Genomic DNA, 23,944 nt, shown 5'->3' on the forward strand with positions numbered 1-23,944 from the left:
CAGCTTCAAAGCCTGGCTGCTTCCTGCCTGTGGGAGTCCTTTGTTGGGAAGGCATTAGTTGGCCCTGATTGTTTCCTATCAGGAATTCCCATTTTTTTTAGTGTTGACCTTTATTTACTGTCCTAATTTTGGAGTTTTTTAAAATACTGGTAGCCAAATTTTATTCATTTTCATGTTTTCCTCCTTTCTGTTGAAATTGCTTTTGGATTTCAATGGCTTCTCTGTGTAGTCTGGCATGGTGGTTGTTAGAGTGGTCCAGCATTTCTGTGTTCTCAAATAATATGCTGTGTCCAGGTTGGTTCATCAGCTGTGCTGCTATGCCTGACTTCTCTGGTTAAAGTAGTCTGCAAGGTTCTTTGACTTGTGTTTGGGGAATGCTGCATTTAGTGGTCCCTATGTAGATTTGTCCACAGCTGTATGGTATACGATAGATTCTTAGTTTCCAACACACCTCACAACCTTTGAGGATTCCTGCCATAGATGTGGGTGAAACATCAGGAGAGAATGCTTCTGGAACATGGCCATACAGCCCAAAAAATTTACAGCAACCCAAATGTGCCAGTGTTGATAAATAATTCTTCAGTGACTTTAAACCAAATGTTATCCCATTTCCACTAGCCAATTCCTACAGATGCAGCAATCCTTATGATGTTATACCTACTTGCCATATATACTTTAAAGCTAAGGATCCTTGCAAAAGAAAAGAAGCAGCAAACCTACTTTTAAGATTTCTTAAAATCTTGGGTCAGTCATTAATAGGAATGAAGACTGTAGTCAAGAAGTCAGAGAAAGACCAGACTTGGAAGAAATGAGGCTCCATCTACACTGACCATTTAATGCATTTCCAATTGAATTATTATATAATGCAGTTCAAGACAGTTAAATTGCTTTATATGAGTCTACACTGAGCATTTATTGCAGTTTGAACTGCATTAAATAGTCAGTTTGGATGGGGCCTGAGTCAAGATTCTGCACTTTAAAGATATATCCCTGAATATTAAAGTAGGATTATCTACATTATCATATTTCCCATTTCTATATATGGCTGTGAAAGCTGGACAAGCTGATAGGATGAAAACCAGTTCATTTTAAATTATTTAAAATCTAATGAGTGTAATGTGTTGGTTTTGGTAATGTCATCATTTGCTTTTCACATCAGCTTACCAAATTTGATTTTCTGGGTTGCGGAGTGGCTAATTGTAATGGAGTGAACAAGGTTAGCAGAGGGAGGATGCTTGGGTCCTTTCTATACTTACTTACTTACTTACTTACTTTCTATACTGCCATATTAAATCCAGATTATCTGCTTTGAACTGGATTTTATGGCAGTGTAGACTCATATAATACAGTTCAAAGCAGATAATACTGGCAGTTTGACTAGTGTGGGCAGCTGATGCTCCTCATCAACAGATGGCTTGCTAAGAACATACATGGTTACAGGTACTCATTTATTTTTAAACCTTTTCAAACATGTTTTCAAATGCAAGTGTTTCTGCCTTATGCTGGATTATGAGTCTACACAGCCATGAAATCCAGTTCATCATGTCTATTTTCATACATAAACAGTAGGCTTGGTTGATAAAAAAAGGTTAAAAACTCATTTTAGATGTAGTAATTTGATTCTAAAGCCAGTTCCAATTTTCAAAGAAAAAAAATGTTCCAATTTTTTTGAAATTTCTGAGACTTTTGAATCTTTTTGTTAATGTTTTGAAAGTGTTATTTCTTGTTTCATTGGGTGGTCTCTACTTTGAAAGCAGTTGTTTTACTCCAGAAGCAGGGAAAAGCAAGTGGAGGGAATTCCTTCCTTCTCTGGTTTAAAACTGGCTTCTCTGGCTTGAGTTGAGGCCAGGAAATTCCTTCCTTCTCTGGTTTAAAACTGGCTTCTCTGGCTTGAGCCGAGGCCAGGAAATTCCTTCCTTCTCTGATTTAAAACTGGCTTCTCTGGCTTGAGTTGAGGCCAGGAAATTCCTTCCTTCTCTGATTTAAAACTGGCTTCTCTGGCTTGAGTTGAGGCCGGGAAATTCCTTCCTTCTCTGGTTTAAAACTGGCTTCTCTGGCTTGAGCCGAGGCTGGGAAATTCCTTCCTTCTCTGGTTTAAAACTGGCTTCTCTGGCTTGAGCCGAGGCCAGGAAATTCCTTCCTTCTCTGGTTTAAAACTGACTTCTCTGGCTTGAGCCGAGGCCGGGAAATTCCTTCCTTCTCTGGTTTAAAACTGGTTTCTCTGGCTTGAGTCGAGGCTAGGAAATTCCTTCCTTTTCTGGTTTAAAACTGGCTTCTCTGGCTTGAGCCGAGGCCAGGAAATTCCTTCCTTCTCTGGTTTAAAACTGACTTCTCTGGCTTGAGCCGAGGCCAAGAAATTCCTTCCTTCTCTGGTTTAAAACTGACTTCTCTGGCTTGAGACGAGGCCAGGAAATTCCTTCCTTCTCTGGTTTAAAACTGACTTATCTGGCTTGAGCCGAGGCCAGGAAATTCCTTCCTTCTCTGGTTTAAAACTGACTTCTCTGGCTTGAGCTGAGGCCAGGGACCAGAAGCGGGGAAAAGCTGAATAATTTCCAAAAAGCTTCGGAAGGGCAAAGGGACTTCCGGTTTTCTTTAAAACTTCAAAATCGCTTCAAAAAGGTAATTTTCCAACTTTATTATGAATGACGAAGATTCCAACGGTACCTAAACATGCCTAATAAACAGCATTGCAGATGCAATCCTCTTTTACAGCCTTGCACTGTAAAACTGGATTGCATCTGCAATGCCATTTGTGTATGAAAATATGCAGTCTGGACTGTAAAGTTGTGAAAAGGTGCTCTTCAGTACAAGGAATGTATTGTATAACCAGTGTGTAAACTCTGCATGCAGAGGTTTAAGCGACGATCTTGGCTGTTGTCTTCTTTGGCAATGAAATGGGCTTATTCCCAAATAAATGTACTGGGCATCAGGTCAGCAAGTCAATGGCCTGCATTTCTCTTGTCAAGATGGCCTGAGGATGGAAACTGGTGTCTTTTTGAAAGGATTTTTGTTGTTGTTGTTGTTGTTCTGACATATCAGGGATGTGGAAAAAGCCCAGAATGGGGTGTATAGCCGGAAGAGAGATCTTTCAGCTCTGCTGTGCTTCTGTATTCCTCCCTTTGTTCTCAGTTGCTTGGTTTCCTATTCTCCTCCACCACCCTTTCAGTGCTGCACCCAAATGCCAGGCTGGTTTCTGCCAAGACTGTGCTCATTCTCAATTTAATCATAGATAAGAGGCCTAATGTGCAGAAATGTCATAGCTTGAAGTCTGATGTATGCATGTGTTGGTGGGTGGGTCTTTGCTAAAATACAAAACTGTACCTCTTAACCATTTCTCTTCTTTTCCCTTAATACAAAGAAAGCTCAATTACCAGTAATTTAGTATTTGTCATTAGGTACTACCACCTCCCCCCTTTATATGCATGTATGTAGGTATGTATGCATTGGATTTATGCCCCATCTTTCTCCCAGATTTGGATTTATGGTGGGTATAATTTTGATCTGGTCTTTGTAATCATTGATGGTTGTCAAGTAACCCCATTGTCAGACTCAGTCCACTTCCTGGTAAAGTTTAGACTTGTTCACACTAAACCAGCATTTCTCAACCCATGGGTCGGAACCCCTGGGGGAGGGGTTGCGAGGGGGTGTTAGAGGGGTCGCTAAAGACCATCAGAAAACACAGTATGTTCTGTTGGTCATGGAGGTTCTGTGTGTGAAAAGTCTGGCCCAATTCTATTGTTGGTGAGGTTCAGAATGCTCTTTGATGGTAGGTGAACTACAAATCCCAGCAATTACAACTTCCAAATGTCAAGATTTATTTTCACCCAAACACCAGTGTTCACTTTTGGGCATACTCAGTATTCATGCCAAGTTTGGTCCACATCCATCATTGTTTGAGTCCACAGTGCTCTTGGGATGTAGGTGAACTACAACTCCAAAACTCAAGGTCAATGTCCACCAAACCCTTCCAGTATTTTCTGTAGGTTATGAGAGTTCTGTATGCCAAGTTTGGTTCAATTCCACCACACCACTGTTGGAGTTCAGAATGCTCTTTAAATTGTAGGTGAACTATAAATCCCAGCAACCACAACTCCCAAATTGCAAGGTCTATTTTTCCCAAACTCCTTATGGGTGGACTTATGTTAGCCACCCTGAGTCCCCATTGGGGAGATGGTGGAGGGGTATAAATAAAGGCTATTATTATTATTGTTATTATTATTATTATTATTATTATTATTACTACTACTACTACTACTATTATTATTATTGACCTCAAGTCCTCCATTGAAATCAATGTCCCTCATTGGATAGAAGTCAGAGCATACCCTTTGGGGATAGGCAGTAGGTATCACTCTTCACATTAAGCTTCAATTTCTACCATCTCCAACCTAAAGAAAGAGGAAGGAAAAAATGTTGGCAAGTATGTAAACAGTGGCATCACTAAGGAGGGTACAGGAGGTGCAGACTGTACCAGTGACATCAACAGAAGGGTTTTCCAGTGTTTCAGCAGAAATGTATTATTTTAAAATAAAAATATCCCAGCTTTAGCTTACATGTACTATGTATTTATATGTACAAGGGTAAATTTCAATGTTCATGTACTGTTTGAACCTTCTAATTTGCATGTAATTTGGCCAGAGTTGTCATTACTACCCAATTATCACGATTCTTTGAATCTACATGTGCCACAAACATACAGTTTTCGTTGTTAGGTTTTTCTCCTATTTTAGCTATAGTATTGTGGTATGTTCTGTGGGGGTGATACCATGAGTTGCCACATTGGATTTTTTAAAATCATGTCAGAAGTGACTTGAGAAACTGCAAGTTGCTTCTGGTGTGAGAGAATTGGCTGTCTGCAGGGACATTCAAAGGGGATTTCTGGATGTATTATCATCCTGTGGGGGGCTTCTGTCATGTCCCCATATGAGAAGCTAGAACTGACAGATAGCTCCTCACCCCGTCTTGCAGATTCAAACCGCCGACCTTCAGGTTAGCAGTCCAGCTGGCACAAGGTTTTAACCCATTGTGCCACCGCGGCTCCCTGCCACATCAGGTGACACCTACTCTGGTGTGAAACCCCTGAGGACTGGCTGTAACCCAGGGCTCCTTAAACTTTTTCCACTTGTGGCCTCTTTTCACCTGAGAAATTTCTATGTGTCATATGTTCTGCAGTTGATGGTGCTTGGTGATGGAAGGGTTAATGTAAGTATTAGTTCCAAAGGGTTTAGTAATCTATAAGTAAGAGTTCATGGGTGAAAGCAATTAAGGGTGGAGGTATACAAGAGAGGTTGCAGCTGGGTGTTTGTGGATATAAGGAGCGAGCCTTGGAAATGATCTTTGGGAGAAAAGTATTGTCATATTTTGATGGTGGATGCTGCTGGTTTTTCCCCCAGGTCTGTTGGATTTTCGGTATCATGTAATCTTGAAACCCTGGAACCTTGAACCTTTGGACTGGCTTTTGACAACAGTATAGACTTTTGATCCCTGGACTTTGTTTATTGAACTCTCGGCGTTTGACCATTGGACTGGACCCTTCGACTACGGTGTAGCTTTTGCTATCAGTTTTTGTTTATTCTGTGACTGAGTGCTATCTTTATGTTTTATATTTTGGTCTATTAAAACAGCCAGCAAGTAAATGCTGTTTTAATTAAACTGTTTTATATCAAACTGGGTTTTTGTTTGATTCACCTCTGCTGGAAATAACAGCAGAGCCCTGGCAACGTGACAGTATGGGATCTCAGGTATATATGTATATAAAATAGGTATAAAATATAACAGTGATAATAAATCAGTTATTTATGATGTACAGCTGAAGCATTTTCTGTAGAGTCCACTGTAAACACAGTACATTGTTGCTAACAGATTTATATTCTGAAGCTACTTGGTGGTCTTCAGAACCCCCATGCCTTGAAGGGACTCTCTGGCGTGAACCTCCCTCCAGCCTTGCACACTCTCCCTCGCCCCACACACATGCACCACGCTGCCATGTGCCGGGCACACTTGCTCTCCCCTCCCCTGCTTGGAATCTCAGAAACAGCCCTCTCCTTGGTTGTGAGGTTGGCCAATCACAGCGGAGGAGGGCTTTTAGTGGGAGGATTCACCCCCTGTTTCCAAAAAGGAAGAGAAGGACTGGTGGTGAAATTTTCAGCATTCTCTGCCAAAAGGGTTCCTAAGACAATCAGAAATATATGTTTTCTGATGGTCTTTGGTGACCCCTCTAACACCCCCTCGTGATCCCCCACCCCCGGTGTCCCGAAGCCCATCTTGAGAAACATTGCAGAATTATGTCTTGTGTTTTTGCCTTTCTTCAAGTTGAAATAATGAAGCATCATTCTACTTCCACTTTTTCAAAGTAAATATAAATATTTGAATTCTGCAGTAGGCAATCCATTTACAATTTCTCCCTCATCTTACAGAAAGCGCCACACCCTCAAAACAGGCATGTTCGTTGTGTGCCAAAGTAAAGTCCCATTCTTTTAAAAAAGATGCTAAAAAAGCAAAAAGCAAAAAAAAAAAGTTTAAAAATCCGAGAACAAACAAACCCCAAAGCAAAAAACTAAACCCACCCCAGTGATTCTGGAAATATCAAAGCAAGCATGTCAAAAAACATCCAACAGCAGAGAAATATGCTTAAGGCGAAAAAAAAAAGTAATAACAAGGAATAACTTATGTTAAAAAAAAAATCCAACGCACACATGGACACGCACAAATGAAATAACCTGATCTCATCAGTTTTTGGCTCCTTGTTTTCTCCCATGCTCTGCCCTTAGGTTTTTTAAAAATTGGATTTTAGTCCGTGGAATAATCCTTTCATTTGAACAGCGGCACCGGAGGAGTCCTTTTGGGTCTTCGAGTGGCATAAATATTGAACAGTACACGGATGCCACCTCCTGATCAGCTTTGTGTGGTGCAAGTCCCTTTCCATTAGAAAGCGGTGTGCCACTTGTTCCGTTTTATATTATTACTATTGTTATTAATGGGGAATCTAGTCATATTTTGTATCCATCCAGAAGTATCCCTACTAAAGAGGAGGAAAGAAGGAAATCATTTAAAACCACAGCATCAAGCCAGGAAAAAATTAAAATGCAAGCACTAGCGCCCATGCTTAGAGATTTCCCAGGATCATGCGATATTAGGATAGTTTTGCCTTTATGGCAGGAGACTAGCCTTGGGGCAACGCTATGGGGGAACCAATAACAAGTATCACATTGTCCCACCGCAGAGGTGGTTGGAGCACCGTGTCGAGCACTATATCGAGTGCCCATTGGCTTCTTTATGCTGACGCTTCCCCTCATCCTGACTACCAACATTAGCCACCACTCGGATTCTCTCCTTACAAGGCACCTCATTCCCCATGATCCAGGAGGAGCCTTTTCATAGTTTCAGAGAACCACACTCTTTGCCACTTTTAGTCCACTTTCATGCGCTGACATGAAGAAAAAGAGTTTCTATTGGTTTCCTCATAGTCTCAGCAAGATGGACTTGAACCCAGTTGGAAGATGGCAAGTTGGCTCTTGGCTGTCTCTGCCAGTTTTGGTGCCATCTTCTCCCAAAGTGGCATCCGCTCAGGATGAGGTTGAGGATATGAAGTCTCTCACTTGGCCGCTTGAAGTCAACACATCCAAGTGAATATCTGTTCCCTGTTCTTCCCCACTTCTGAAGGCGAAAGGTGTTTGGCGGGGGCCACGTCCGAGTCATACGTGGGTCTGCATGCGTTGCTGGGCCGGCCGCCCATAGTCAGACTGTTGGGACAAGGAGGTATAGGAGAAGCGCGAGCAGCCGGAGGCCTTGCTGGCCTGGTCGGACTGCTCATACCCACTCTCCGCTTTCTCATAGTTGCTTGGTTTGACGTAACTTGTGAAAGCCCGGCTGTAAGGGGCAGTGAGGTAGGCAGCCCCACTGTACATGCTTTCCTGGGGGAAAAGCCGCTCGTGGGGGTCGTAGGCTGAGCGGGAACCAGGTGTGCCCAAGGTGTAACGGTGAGTATATTCGTACAGTTTGGGTTGCACTGGTCCCGCCGAAGGGTACAGAGAGGTCGCCCCAAACAAAGGCCGGGGGGCTGGCGTATATTCAGAGAAGCTGCTCCCCAAACATGGTTCTTCATGTGCGCGGACCTTGTAGTAACCGTTGGTGGGATCCTAAGGCCAAAAAAAAGAAGAAGATTAAAATGGCAGTCAAGCCAGTCATAGGAAGAGCATGAGGATCTCTTTAACAGTGTGGTTAGTGCAGTGGTGCACAACTTGTGGCCCTCCACGTGTTTGGACCTCCAACTCCAACTCCCAGAAGCACTAGCCAGCTTGTTTAATGGTCAGGAATTCTGGGTGCTCTGGGGCCACAAGTTGTGCACCACTGTGTGCCATAGGGATGATGAATATGTGAATCTCCAGATGTTATACAGCAACCCATCTTATGAATGGGTTGTTGTATGGCCATGTTCCTGAAGCATTCTCTCCTGACGTTTCACCTGCATCTATGGCATGCATCCTCAGAGGTTGTGAGGTCTGTTGGAAACTAAGAAAATGGGGCTTATATATCTATGGAACATGCAGGGTGGGAGAAATCACCTCCCAACAAAGGCAGTAAGAAGCCAGACCTTGAAACTGTCACGCTTTCATGGCTGGAATCACTGGGTTATTGTGAGTTTTCCGGGCTGTATGGCTATGTTCCAGGAGCATTCTCTCCTGATGTTTCTCCTGCATCTATGGCAGCCATCCTCAGAGGTTGTGAGGTCTGTTGGAAACTAGGGAAGTGGGGTTTATATATCTGTGGAACATCCAGTGTGGGAGAACTCTCATATGTTTAAGGCAGATGTGAATGTTGCTGTTGGCCACCTTAATTAGCACTGAATGGCCTTGCAGCTTCAAGATCTGGCTGCTTACTGCCTGGGGGAATCCTTTTTTGGGAGGTGATTAGCTGGCCCTGATTGTTTCTTGTCTGGAATTCCCCTGTTTTTGAGTGTCATTCTTTATTTACTGTTTTGATTTTAGGGTTAGTATACTGGTAATCAGTATTATAGTCTGAGGGAGTTGCAGTTCCAACTTATGAAGGGCCACACATTCCTCATCTCTATATAGCAGGCATGGGCAAACTTCGGCCCTCCAGGTGTTTTGGATTTCAACTCCCACAATTCCTAACAGCCTATCGGCTGTTAGGAATTGTGGGAGTTGAAGTCCAAAACACCCGAAGGACCAAAGTTTGCCCATGCCTGCTCTATAACATGTTGAGTTAGCACACAGCATGTGCAGGTTCAAAGCTTATTGTCATGTTGTGCTTCTTGTTGTACAATCACCCTACCTCATTCATAGATTTTTTTTACAGCAGGGTCCGGATATCATCATAGTGTACTTAAGACCTTTCCACGTTTTCCAACCTCTTTTTTCCCAACTCTTTCCCCAGTAAAAGAAAGTTAAGGAGGAAATGATGGAATGGTCTCATTACGACTTTCGAACGGCAGGGCAATTTCGCACATCTGTAGTGCCATTACTCTAGTTTAACTGCCATAGCAGGACTAGCTATTCAGGGAAGGATAGTCACAATTTTCAGCGAGAGAGTTCTAGTGCCTCTCCCAACTAAAAATGCCAGGATTGTATAGGACCGAACCATGGCAGTTAAAAGTGGAATCATCGAGCATGCGGTGCGAGGAGCTCTTCATCTGCAATCAGCCCTAACTCTCAAACTGATTTACTCCGAGGAGGGAGAAGAAGGAGGGAGGCAGCATTCTGCAGTTAGAACAGCATTGGACTATCTATGTTCACTACTCTGAGATCCTTTGAGGATGAAAGGGGAAATATGTAAAGGATGCATGATAAAATGTTTGCTGCATGATGACGTTAAGCACATAATTAACATACAGAAGCAATCGGCAAATGGTATGGCAATGGCTGCTATCAGAGATGAATATAAAAAAAAATAGACTTATTCTCCAGGAAAGTAATGTATGAACAGAGATTTAACAATGGAACTTCCATATTCTGAAGAAGTGTATCAGATACCAGACACAAATAGTAGAAATCTGGCTCTCGCTATGTAACCTTCTTGCTTGCTTTTTAAAGGTATCTAAGGTTGTATTGTCAAAGGCTTTCATGGCCGTAATCACTGGGTTGTTGTGAGTTTTCCATGCTGTATGGCCATGTTTCAGAAGCATTCTCTCCTGACATTTCGCCTGCATCTATGGCAGGCATCCTCGGAGGTTGTGAGGTCTGTTGGAAACTAGGAAAATGGAGTTTATATATCTGTATAATGTCCAGGGTGGGAGAAAGAACTCTTGTTTATTTGAGGCAAGTGTGAATGTTGCAAATGGCCACCTTGATTAGCATTTAATAGCTTAGCAGTTTCAAGGTCTGGCTTCTTACTGCCTGGGGGAATCCTTTGTTTCTGGGAGAACAGAAACACTCCTGTTTCTGGGAGAACACAGAAATGCTGGACTACTCTAATAACTACCATGTCAGACAACACAGAGAAGCCACTGAAATCCACAAGCATGTGGACAATTTCGAAAGAAAGGAAGAAACCATGAAAATGAACAAAATCTGGCTACCAGTATTAAACAAACCTCTAAAATCATAATAGTAAATAAAGAACAACATCCAGACAAGAAACAAGTAGGGCTAGCTAATCACCTCCCAACAAAGGATTCCTCCAGCAGTAAGAAGCCAGACCTTGAAACTGCTAGGCTATTCAGTGCTAATCAAGGTGACCAGTTACAACATTCTCACCTATCTCAAACAGACAAGAGTTCTTTCTCCCACCGTGGACACTCCACAGATATATAAACCCCAACAGACCTCACAATCTCCGAGGATGCCTGCCATAATAGCAGGCGAAACGTCAGGAGAGAATGCTTCTGGAACATGTCCATACAGTCCGGAAAACTCACAACAACCCAGTGTCTATGGTTGTTGTTTTTTGGATGGTGGGCAGTTTACAAATGACGGGACCTGTATGACAGAGCTGGTGGTGATATGGCCCTCTTGAAGCTGTTGGACTCCATTTCCCATCAGCCCCTACCAAAACTGCACCTGGTGAAGGATGATGGGAGTAGCAGTTCATCAGTATTGGTCTGTAAAATCAGGTCTTTTGAATGATTGAGAAAGTTTATAATCTTGGGACACTCTAGGGGGCATTTTATGAGTGTGTTTTCTCTTGAAGTTGTTGGACTCCAGGTCCCATCAGTCCCTACCAAAACTGCACCGGGTGAAGGATGATGGGAGTCGCAGTTCATCAGTATTGGTCTGTAAAATCAGATCTTTTGAATGATTGAGAAAGTTTATAGTCTTGGGACACTCTAGGGGGCATTTTACGAGTGTGTTTTCTCTTGAAGTTGTTGGACTCCAGGTCCCATCAGTCCCTACCAAAACTGCACCTGGTGAAGGATGATGGGAGTCGCAGTTCATCAGTATTGGTCTGTAAAATCAGATCTTTTGAATGATTGAGAAAGCTTATAGTCTTGGGACACTCTAGGGGGCATTTTACGAGTGTGTTTTCTCTTGAAGTTGTTGGACTCCAGGTCCCATCAGTCCCTACTAAAACTGCACCTGGTGAAGGATGATGGGAGTCGCAGTTCATCAGTATTGGTCTGTAAAATCGGATCTTTTGTATGATTGAGAAGGTTTATAGTCTTAGGAAACTCTAGGGGGCATTTTACGAGTGTGTTTTCGAAAGCCCTTCAAACAGACCTTTGAGCATATCTATTCAAGATCTCTGTGTCTATAGCCAGAGGTTAGAAAAGTTCTCCTTTTGGATTTGTTTTCCCAGAATCCCTAAGCCAGCCAGCTCACTTTCCCAAGCTCTGAAAGATTTCGATCAAAAGAAGCGAGGGCCAATGCGTGGTCAAGCCCTCCTTCACAGCTCCAGCTGAGCTCACCTTCAGCTCTTGGCTCCCTTCGTCATCCTCCAGGATTTCGCTGTGCTCAGTATGGGATGTAGCTGGAGACTCGCTGCTGGTGGCCTGGAGGTAGATGGAGGGGTGGGGGGGAGGGAAAGGTGAGCACCATACAGACAAAGCCTCTTGGCCCAGTGCGGGCTCGTTGGGTCCATTGGGGCCAAACTAGATGAGACCATGGAGATCCAGAATGGGATCTCCGTCTCTCTTAGCCTGGAATTGTTCTTTTGTGGGGCAATGTATTGTGTGAATGGAAGATTGAGGGAGGAGGAATCAGCAGGCTTAGGGGAATTGCAGTGTTGGGGGAAGTGGAAAAACCTTCATATCTCTTCCCAGGTGGAGTCCCAATATAACATAATAAAGATGGAGACGTCTTAGTGGCTAGAAGAATCCTGACTTGTAAGGCACTAGAAAATGAAAAACTGGGGGAAAGGAGAATTTATTTATTATTCATCTATTTACAATATTTATATATCGCTTTTCTCATCCCTGATGGGACTCAAAGCGGTTTACAAAAATTATGCCAAAATTCAATGCCTTACATACATGGAACTGGGCAGTTGTAACTCTAAACATGGCAACATTTCGGGATTGCAATGATTTTTAAAAACCATCCTTTCAACAGGATCTGCTAAAGCATTATTTCTCTCACTGTAAGCTGCCCTTCTCTCGCTTATGATACAATATTGTAGGACCTAACATAAAGAGACACAATGGTGCAAGTTTATCAAATTGGATTAAACCCCTGTGCCGGCAGGACTGAAGACTGACAGGTCGCAGGTTCGAATCCGGTGAGAGGCGGATGAGCTCCCTCTATCAGCTCCAGCTTTTCATGCGGGGACACGAGAGAAGCCTCCCACAAGGATGATAAAAACATCAAAATCATCCGGGCGTCCCCTGGGCAACGTCCTTGCAGACGGCCAATTCTCTCACATCAGAAGCGACTTGCAGTTTCTCAAGTCACTCCTGACACAACAAAAAAATATATCAAATTACAAACAGTCTGGAGAGATTTAAAAGGTTTGTTCCTTTCTCATCATTTTAGGTTGTGTTATATGGTCGGATGTGTTTATTTTGATGTAATTTATTGTCGAAGGCTTTCATGGCCAGAATCACTGGGTTGTTGTAGGTTTTTCGGGCTGTATGGCCATGTTTTAGAAGCATTCTTTCCTGACGTTTTGCCTGAATCTATGGCAGGTATCCTCAGACCTCACAACCTTAGATGCAGGCAAAACGTCAGGAGAGAATGCTTCTAGAACATGGCCTACAACAAAAAACCTACAACAACCCATTTGATGTAATTGTCAGTATGGTTTCTTTCTGGCAATTGAATGTTTGCCTTAAATGTTGGAAACTGCCCTGATTCCCTTTGGGGAGATAGGACAGTATAATACAGATTATTATTATTATTATTATTATTATTATTATTATTATTATTCACCCTGTTAGAATAGTTATAAAAATAGTTCTATTGTGGCCGGGCTTAAGCACAGCAGGTTAACCACTAGCTGCAATCAATCTTGCCAACTGGAAGGGTTGGCAAGATTGATTGCAGTTAGTGGTTAACCTGCTGGGTCAGGGTGAGCTCCTGACCTTTAGCCCAGCTTTTGCCTATCTAGCAGTTGAAAACAAATGTGAGTAGATAAATAAGTACTGTGTTAAAGCGGAGAGGTATTTGGGCACAGCGTTTCTATCAGAAAAAGGAGGAAGTTTACAAACAAAGAAAGCTCTTAGACAGGGAGATGGAGCAACAACACCCTCCCATGGCCGGAACCAAGCACAGCCTCCAAGATACTGAAAGATGGGAAAGCCTATATATACCTCTATCTATTGCTGTTTACATGTTTTATCCATTGTTAAGTTTATGCTGGCATCGAATTGTGCCTTTGTAAGCCGCCATGAGTCCCCCCTCGGGGGTTGAGAAGGGCGGGGTAGAAATGTGCGAAATAATAATAATAATAATAATAATAATAATAATATTGTCTGTTTTGTCATTGTATAATCGGCAGTGAATGTTTGCCGTATATGTGTTTTGTGATCTGTCCTGAGTCCCCTTTGGGGTGAGAAGAGTGGAATAAAAATACTGTTCCTATTTCATTCTGCTAGAATAGTTATAAAAAATAGTTATATTGGGGCCGGGCTTTAGTACAGCAGGTTAACCAGCAGCTGCAATAAATCATGCCAACTGGAAGGTTGACAGTTTGAAGCCCAAGTCTGGGTAAGCTCCTGACCTTTAGCCCAGCTTCTGCCTACCTAGCAGTTCGAAAACAAATGTGAGTAGATAAATAGGTACCACATTAAAGTGAGATAGTATTTAGGCATGGTGTTTCAACTAGAAAAAAGGAGGAATACATTGTTTGGAGCAGATTTCCCCAGCCTCGTGCCATCCAGATGTTTTAGATGACAACTTACATGATCTTTCCACATCTGGCCAGAATTGAAGGTCCAAAATAATGAGAGGGTGCCAGATTAAGGACGGAAAGAAATATCTACCAGATTAAGGAGAGTAGATGGAGGAATACAATGGCTGCTAGCTTAGATGTCTTTCTTTTTAAATGTTAACAAAAATTTACTGGGGAACGAAGCAATCAGCCAGTGTGGGCACTATCTCTGAGGTCATATTATATCCTAATAATACTGAATTCATTCTACAAACAATGATCCCGCCACCTTTCAGATTCACATGCAAGAGGGGAATTATTAGGCTTAGCAATGCAGACAAAGCAAATGTTTGTAGACTTTTAAAAAAAGCCCTCAGGAAAACAAAAACACAACTCAATGAGCAAAGCTTGGAAAAGTAACTTTTGAGACTACAGTTAGCAGAATCCTTCAGCCAATAGGCCCATTGACTTGTGGGTTGGAATGTCCTTTTCCCAAGCTCTGAAGACTAAGCATGGGCATGGAATGAGAGGCAGTCTGGGAAAGAGAAAGCCAAGGATGAGATGAATGGAATGAAGCATCTTGGATTAGGACATGGCCTCCTGAAACCCTGAACTGCAGCATCCCACTCTGCAACATTTTGCTAGAAATCCCCTTTGCATTTTAAAAAAATATCATACACTGGTTGTCCACAGTTGGCATCCAAAAATTTGGAAGATCAATGGTTTTCTACCCTGGAAGGCAGCAGAATACTGTGTATGGGATATATGGAATGGTCGGTCATTTTGAGCAAAACACACTGGGCCGTTGGCTCGACTCACCATGGGCTCCTTGCCATCGTCTTCTGCCTCGCTTGGCCTGCTGGGGCTACTCTCTGTCGTTGTGATCTGCACTAAGATGTCTGCCTTGGAGAGCTGTGTTCCGCGCTTGGCTGCAGGACAGACAGATGGACAGATATAGGCATTGAATGGCTCTCTCCGTTGTCTATGACTCCACATGCAGGGATGAAGGATGATGGCTTCAGACCCGGGAGATAGCTGGGCTTGTGTATGGATGTAGATACGAAGGTAATGAGGGAAGATGCACCCAACTCTCTCATCGTTTTTGGACAAAAAAGCCTCACACATAACCTACATCAGAGCTCAAAGGTAACTGGCTAAAGAACACATTACTTAAAATTACAAATAATAGACCAACACATTATGATTCCAAGTTAATGAGTTATAATTGCACTTCTGTTCTACATGTTAAGTTAATAGGGGATTGGAAGGAGAGGAATATCACATTATTTAAGTGTGGTTCACGCTGCGATTTGCTTCTGCTACATTCAGATATGTTTTTCTAGAAGTAACTCAAAAGTAACCATTTTGGACTCCTTCAAGGACCAGAAAAGTATAAAAAAACCCATACATATTTATAATAATTGTGCAAAAGGATCAGTTCTGGGATCAACCACATATTCCTTGACTAAGGATATACTTAGGAGAGATAGAATCATAGAGTTGGAAGAGACCTCGTGGGCCAAGAAGTAGGAAAATCGCATTCAAAGCACCCCCAACAGATGGCCACCGGGCCTTTGTTTAAAAGCCTCTAAAGAAGGAGCTTCAACCACACTCCTGGGCAGAGAGAGTTCCACTGTTGAACAGCTCTCACAGTCAGGAAGTATTTTCTAATGTTCAGGTGGAATCTCCTTTCTTGTAGTTTGAGGCCATTGCTCCGCGTCCTAGTCTCCAGGGCAGCAGAAAACAAGCTTGCTCCCTCCTCCCTATGACCTCCCCTCACATATTTATACACGGCCCTTATCATGTCTCTTCCCAGCCTTCTCTTCTGCAGGCTAAACATGTCCAGCTCTTTAAGCCGCTCCTCATAGGGCTTGTTCTCCAGAGCCTTGAACATTTTAGTCGCCCTCCTCTGGACACATTCCAACTTATCAACATCTCCGTTCAATTGAAGTGCCCAGAATTGGACACAGTATTTCAGGTGTGGTCTGACCAAGTCAGAATAGAGGGGTAGCATGACTTAGAATCATAGAATCATAGAGCTGGAAGAGACCTTATGGGCCATCCAGTCCAACCCCCTGCCAAAGCAGGAGGAAAACTGCATTGAAAGCCCCCCCCCCCCCCCCACAATAGATGGCCATCCAGCCTCTGTTTAAAAGCTTCCAAAGAAGGAACCTCTACCACACTCCAGGGCAGAGAGTTCCACTGCTGAACAGCTCTCACAGTCAGGAAGTTCTTCCTAATGTTCAGATGGAATCTCCTTTCTTGTTGTCCTAGTCTCCAGGGCAGCAGAAAACAAGTTCGCTCCCTCCTCCCTATGACTTCCCCTCACATATTTATACATGGCTATCATGTCTCCTCTTAGCTTTCTCTCCTTCCCTGGCCCTAGACACTATACTTTTGTTTATGCAGACCAAAATCCCATTGGCTTTTTTTTTTGCTGTTGCATGACATTGTTGGCTCATGTTTAACTTGTTGTCCACGAGGACTCCAAGATCTTTTTCACACATACTGATGTTGAGCCAGGGGTCCCCCATTCTGTATGTTTGCATTTAATTTTTTTCTGCCTAAGGGCTTCATCACACAAGAGAATGAATCCACTTTAAATCTGGTTGCTGCCTATTGCAGAATTCTGGGGTTTGTAGTTTAGGGAGGAGCCTTTAACAGCCTCCCTAAACTACAAAGCCCAGAATTCTGCAAGAGGCAGAAACCAGATTTAAAGTAGATTCATTCTCTAGTGTGATGAAGTAGCAAGTGGAGTATCTTGCATTTGTCCCTGTTGAACTTCATTTTGTTAGTTTTGGCCCCTCTCTATAGTCTGTTAAGATCGTTTTGAATTCTGCTCTTGTCTTCTGGGGTATTGGCAATCCCTCCCAATTTGGTGCTGTCTGCAAACTTGATGATCGTGCCTTCTAACCTTTCATCTAAGTCATTAATAAAGATGCTGAACCGAACCGGGCTCAGGATGGAACCCTGCGGCATTCCACTCATCACTTCTTTCCAGGATGAAGACAAAGCACTGGTGAACACACCCTTTGGCTTTGCTCGCTTAGCCAATTAACATCTTGCTCTATAATTCTTTGTTCTGGTTTAGAAATGGTAAAGTTACTTTTTGGGCAACTTCCAGAACCCTCCAATCAGCATAGCCACTGGCCACACTGGTTGGGGGTTCAAGGAACTGCAGGGGAAAGAAAGCGGTTTCCAATCTCTGGTTTAATTTCACACTGTTTATATCTTATTGAGCAATCAACAATTTACTAGCTAACGACTGCGTAATTACTGGCTAGCTAATTAGTCTCCTGCCCCTTGTCTAATCTGCCTGGCAGTAGTTCTCTAGGCTAAGAGGCTTTTTTTCCAACATGGCTGGTCTCACATTATTAGGCAGAAGAAGACAACTACCCCCAGGCAGCAGATTTTGGATGTCACAAAAGACCAGCGTAATTGTGAGTGATTTAATTTGTCATTGTTGCATTTTTGGTGCCAGGAGTGGGAAGATATGCTTGTGGGATTTTCTGCCTCCTGTGCCAAAAGAATTTGGCTGTCTTTGGGTGCTATGCACCTTGACTTGAAAGCATATATATGTGTGTGTGGGCTCATTTGCTCTTCCGCCTCAGGCAACAAAATGTCTTGAGCCAACCCTGTGTTCGGAAGCCTCTGAAATTGGGGAGACATTCGCAAAAAAAGAGCGGGGGCCAGAGGACAGTTCCATCTTGTCTCCTGCATATGTCATCAGTTGGGGACCCCTCCCTGCAGCACCAACTGTTGCACTGGGCCAGAGTGAAGAGAGAGGGGGCCAGGGGGACAGTTCCATCTTATCTCCTGTGCTATACTAATAATATAATATAATATAATATAATATAATATAATATAATATAATATAATATAATATATTGTATATATACAAATAATATTTATAATATTATAATGTAATACAATATAATAGTAATAATATGATATTATAATGAAGAGAGGCAGTTCCATCTTGCCTCCAGTGTCATCAATTGGGAGCCCCCCCCCCCCCATTCAGCACCAACCGCTGCTCTGAGATAAGAGTGAAGAGAGGGGACAGGAAGGCAGTTCCATCTTGTCTCCTGCACTGTGCTTATAATATAATATAATATAACGTAATATAATATATTGTATATACATATAATATTGATAATATTATAATGTAATACAATATAATACTACTAATAATAACATGATATTATAATTATATATTTAAATTAAATGTAATATTACTAATAATATTACAATATAATGGTATAGTACAATATAGTTGTAGTGTTGATGTAGAGATTGTCTGGTTTGCCTAATCTGGAACATGCAACATATAATTGTCCTTCTTTAGAGGTCCCTTTCAAATCTATGATACTATATCCGTCATATACATATATGTGTGTGTGAATCGTATATATCTATCTATATCTATGACTGGATGGCTCTTTGTCAGGAGGGCTTTGATTACGTTTTCTTGTCCTGGTGAAGGGGGTTGGACTGGATGGTCTTAAATATGGGGGTTCTGTGTGGGAGGTTTGCCCCAATTCTGTCGTTTGTGGGGTTCAGAATGCTCCCTGATTGTAAGTGAACTATAAATCCCAGTAACTACAACTCCCATATGTCAAGGTCTATTTCCCCCAAACTCCATCTATGTTCACATTTGGGCATATGGAGTATTTGTGCCAAGTTTGGTCCAGATCCATCATTGTTTTGAGTCCTCAGTGCTATCTAGATGTAGGTGAACTACAACTCTCAAACTCAAGGTCAATACCCACTAAACCCTTCTAGTGTTTTCTGTTGGTCAGAGGAGTCCTGTGTGCCAAGTTTGGTTCAATTCCATCGTTAGCAACTACCAGCTAACTACCAACTACAACTCTCAAATGACAAAATCATAATGTTTTGAGTGATGGTCACTCCTTGTGTTGTAAGACGTTTTGTTGCTAAATTTGGTGTGATTTTGTTCATTAGTTCTTTTGTTTTTAAGGTACGCATTACGCACAGAGCATTTTTATATATATAGATTGTATTTATATATATATATATCTTGTCAGCCGCTCTGAGTCCCCTTCGGGGTGAGAAGGGCGGCAAATAAATGTTGTAAATCAATAAATAACAAATAAATAAATATTCCAGGAAACTTCTGCAGTGTGCCTTATGCTGCACTGTGGTCCCTCTTTGGTGGAGGCAGAGAAAACCCCTGCGGGGACCTGACCTCAACCCAGCAGCTCTACAGCCTCCCGCTCCTCCCCACTGCGTGCTGTTTCAGTGAGCGCACACATTGTCGGCTGCTTTGAAACACAGGGCACGTGCTTTGCTGCCATTGCAGAATTGCTAGGCTCCATTTAGCCCTCCAGGTGCACTTCTAATAGAGAAGAGCCTGCAAAACGGGGGGAGGAAGGAGCAGAGGGAACGGCAGGAGTCCTCACCTTTTCTGCAGTGCTTGCGCCGATAGCAGAGAGAGGCAAAGACAACCAGGATCAGGAGAGCAGCAACCCCAGAGGCCGACATGGCGCCCAAAATCATGACCGACCAGACCTCTGCAGGGACACAATTCATTGCTGGGTTATTGCAAATTCCTTTTATCCACTTTTTCTGTAAGCCTAGCCATCCTTCAAAGCATTTAGAGCAACTGACAATGGCTTTTATCCTGCTGCACCACCACACCATCCCTGCAGGACAGGTTACGCTGAGGGATGGTGATTTGCTCAAAAGAGCTGTTTGGTTTGAAGTGATTCATTTCAAATCTAGATCTCTCCACTCCAACTTTGGCAGAAACAGGGCAAGAGCAAGCATTCAATATATATATTGTATTGGCGAAGGCTTTCATGGCTAGAATCACTAGGTTCTTGTGGGTTTTTTCGGGCTATAGGGCCATGTTCTAGAGGCATTTCTCCTGACGTTTCACCTGCATCTATGGCAAGCATCCTCAGAGGTAGTGAGGTCACTACCTTTGAGGATGCTTGCCATAGATGCAGGCGAAACGTCAGGAGAAATGCCTCTAGAACATGGCCCTATAGCCCGAAAAAACCCACAAGAACCTAATATATATATTGCAGGGATGGGAATCATATGGCCTGCAAAATGTTGTTGGACTCCAAATTCCAGGGACTGTAGTCGATGGTGAGGAATGCGGAAAGCTCTAGTCCAACAACATCTGGAGTGCCACATAATCCCCATCCCTGATACAAAGAATCATCTGTTCACATAGTGCTTTACATGAAATGAAAGTACAGGTCATTGCCCCAAGGATTTAAAATCATATGGAAAACATAATAGAAAAGGGTGTTGGGATTTTTTTTCCGTGTCCAGAACAACTTGTGAAACTACAATTCACTTCTGGTATGAGGCAATTGGCCGTCGGCAAGGACACTGCCCAGGGGACACCATCCTGTGGGAGACTTCTCTCATGTCCCCGCATGGGAAGCTGGAGCTGACAGACAGGAGCTCACTTGCTCCCTGGATTCAAACAGAAGGGATGCCTGAATGTTTTCGCATCCTATGGGAGGCTTCTCTCATGTTCCTGCATGAGAAGCTGGAGCTGACAGATGGGAGCTCATCCCGCTCCCTGGATTCAATCTAAGGGGCGCCCTGATGTTTTACTATCCTATAGGAAGCTTCTCTCACAACCCCACATGAAAAGCTGGAGCTGACAGATGAGAGCTCAACCTACTCTCTGGATTCAAACCACCAACCTTTTAGTCCGCAGTCCTGCCAGCACAACGGTTTAACCCATTGCGCCGCCGGGAGCTTCTACTGGGATTTAAAACTGGAGAAGAATATTCTACAATTTCAGTACATGTCCACAGGCTTTGTAACATTAAATTATTGGATCTTGGACAATCTTATCCAACTGCTGCCCCTGTTGGAGACTGATGACCTTTTCATTATCTCCAGTTGGCATCTGGATGATGGAGGTTGTCATCAGAGAAAACTGCCGGCACAAGCGTTTAACCCACTGTGCCACCGTGAGCTCCTGAAGACTGACAGGTTGGAGGTTCGAATCCAGGGAAAGCGTGGATGAGCTCCCTCTGTCAGCTGCAGCTCCCCATGCAGGGACATGAGAGAAGCCTCCCACAAGGCTGGAAAAACATCAAAATATCTGGGCATCCCCTGGGCAACATCCTTGCAGACGGCCAATTCTCTCACACCAGAAGTGACTTGCATTTTCTCAAGTCACTCCTGACATGAAAAAAAAAATCAGAGAAAACTGGAAAGCACCAGGATGAGAAAGATGAAAAAAATGAAGGACATCTCAAAGGCTCCTGAGAAAATATTTTGGGAGCCTCACCTTGTCGGCGCAGGCTGACTGCGGCAGAGCGGGCACCAAAGCGGTTCCAAGCTGTGCAGTTGTAGGGGAGCGCAAAATCGTCGTCATGCGTCGGGTCAATCAGCAAAGCCGAGAGCACCCCTTGGTCCGTCACCACGGTGTCCACTGTGAAACGGTCCAATGAGCCGGCATCCAGGACTCGCTCGCCCCATGCCCAGGCCTGTTACAAGGGGAAGGAAGGAAAGGGAATCAGGATCACTTTGCCAGATGGGAGACGCCTGAAGGGTGAATAACATCCAGCTGGTACATATGTGACAGCTGCCATACGGAGGCACCTTTAAAACAGCCACACAACTTGTGACATTACCCACCATGAGGTTGGCTTATTATGTGCAGGAGGAATTCACTGTGCAAAAAAACCTGCTTATTTTCTCCATGCTACTGCAGATTCTTTATGCCTGTTTGCAGTCCGGGTGCAGAAATAATAATAATAATTATCGTCAGATCTGCATAGTCAGCTGCAGCCTACAAATAGCTCACCAGATGTTAACAAGCACCTCGTGGCATGATTGAAAAGCTTCACGTTATGTGCCGACCCTTCTCTGACCATTCTGACATGGCAGGAGCAAAGTCAGCAGGCTTTTGCTGCAGCGTGCAAACATTTCTTGCTTGTATCGTTCAGCTGCCTTTTTCAGAATGTCATTTTTTACCAGCATCTCATAAACTTTTGAGGCATGGTGCCAGAGGTGGCAAAAGCAACTCACATCATGCCCCAGCCAACATGGACATCATCTGTCCTGATTTGGAGAGCTGGAGTTCCAAAAATAATTTGCCAGGCTCTGCACAGCACTACATTTCACTGTTTAAAAAGCATTTCTGCACACAGTCCTAACAGATTGGTATCCAGGATGTACTGCGCAAGGAAACAGATTTCAACCTCTCTTTGCTTTGCTGTTTTCTCGGGGGCTAAATAGCATTTCTACATTAAACATTTAATGTCCAGCTGAGTCTAAATTCCTTCTTTACTCCTCAATAGATGAGCTCATCTCAGCCTGATCTGGACTGAAACCAACATATATGAGTTGGGGAAGCCGAATCTTTTTTTTTTTAAAGGGCCAGTGTGGGGTAGTGGTTTTAGCATTGCTCTACAGAACAGGGTTCATATCCCTGCTCAGCCATGGAAACCCACAGAGGCCCCATCTACACTGCCATATAATCCAGTTTTTGAATGCACATTAACTGCATTGAACTGGATTATATGGTAATGTTGACTAATATAACCAATGCAGTTCAATTAGCATTATAGGAGTCTACGGCGACCATTATAATGCAGTTCAAATAGGGATTTTGGCCTGCATCAATAGAAGTCTAGTGTCTAGATCCAGGGAAGTCATGCTACCCCTCTATTCCGCTTTGCTGAGACCACACCTGGAATACTGTATCCAATTCTGGGCTCCACAATTGAAGTAAGATATTGACAAGCTGGAATGTGTCCATGGGAGGGTGACTAAAATGATCAAGGGTCTGGAGTACAAGCCCTATGAGGAGTGGCTTAAAGAGCTGGGCATGTTTAGCCTGAAGAAGCGAAGGCTGTGAGGAGACATGATGGCCATGTATAAATATGTGAGGAAAAGTCATTGGGAGGAGGGAATAAACTTGTGCTCTGCTGCTCTGGAGACTAGGATGCGAAACAATGGATTTAAACTACAGGAAAGGAGATTCCACTTGAACATTAGGAAGAACTTTCTAACTGCGAGAGCCGTTCAACAGTGGAACTCTCTGCCCCAGAGTGTGGTGGAGGCTCCTTCTTTGGAGGCTTTTAAACAGAGGCTGGATGGCCATCTGTTGGGGGTGCTTTGAATGTAATTTTCCTGCTTCTTGGCAGGGGGTTGGACTGGATGGCTTACAAAGTCTCTTCTAACTCTATGATTCTAGGATTCTATATGGCAACTTAGGGCTGTTCCAGACAGGCCCAAAAGTGCGGGGCAAGCTGGTAGAACTCAAGGAGTTCTTTAATGGTGGCTGGGTAAGTTGTTTAAAATTTAAGGGCTTATTTTGGGGTTTTTTGGGTGTCTGGGTGCCATCCCGATAACTTCTAGACACACTGACGGGAAAGCCTGGGTTTGGGAAACTTTATGGTGACAAAAACTCATGCTGAAGCGGATTTTTAAAACCCACTTCAGTATAGGTTTTATCTCTGTCTGGAAGCATCCATTGATAGGGCCTGAGTGATACTGGACAGATCACACTCTCTCATTCCCAGAGGAAGGCAAAAACAAACCTCCACTGAATAAATCTTGCCAAGAAAACTCCATAATAGGTTTGCTTTAGGATTGCCATAAGTCAGAAGCAACCAACAGCCAGAGAAGGAGGAGGAGACCCAGGAGAAGATTCTGCTCCAAACAAGAGAACTCTTTT

At 43.3% G+C, this 23,944-nt stretch overlaps 1 protein-coding gene across 4 annotated transcripts in view; it reads right to left on the bottom strand.

The window, feature by feature from the left end:
* Window positions 1-6,337: 6,337 nt before the first annotated feature.
* KIRREL2 (kirre like nephrin family adhesion molecule 2) overlaps window positions 6,338-23,944 on the bottom strand; it is a 105,917-nt gene continuing 88,310 nt past the window's right edge. For 2 of the 4 annotated variants that reach the window (XM_060783905.2, XM_060783903.2), the window contains exons 11-15: window positions 21,548-21,746; window positions 19,686-19,796; window positions 15,082-15,191; window positions 11,864-11,947; window positions 6,338-8,138 (exon numbers count right to left, since the gene is read on the bottom strand). In XM_060783905.2, coding sequence (XP_060639888.2) covers window positions 7,695-8,138; window positions 11,864-11,947; window positions 15,082-15,191; window positions 19,686-19,796; window positions 21,548-21,746 — 948 coding nt within the window. In that variant the 3' untranslated portion in view covers window positions 6,338-7,694. Of the gene's footprint in view, window positions 8,139-11,863; window positions 11,948-15,081; window positions 15,303-19,685; window positions 19,797-21,547; window positions 21,747-23,944 lie in introns of all 4 variants that reach the window. The other 2 variants (XM_067460662.1, XM_060783906.2) reach the window with 2 other exon arrangements.

The sequence above is a fragment of the Anolis sagrei genome, chromosome X (assembly GCF_037176765.1).
Source record: "Anolis sagrei isolate rAnoSag1 chromosome X, rAnoSag1.mat, whole genome shotgun sequence".
Classification (NCBI taxonomy): domain Eukaryota; kingdom Metazoa; phylum Chordata; class Lepidosauria; order Squamata; family Dactyloidae; genus Anolis; species Anolis sagrei.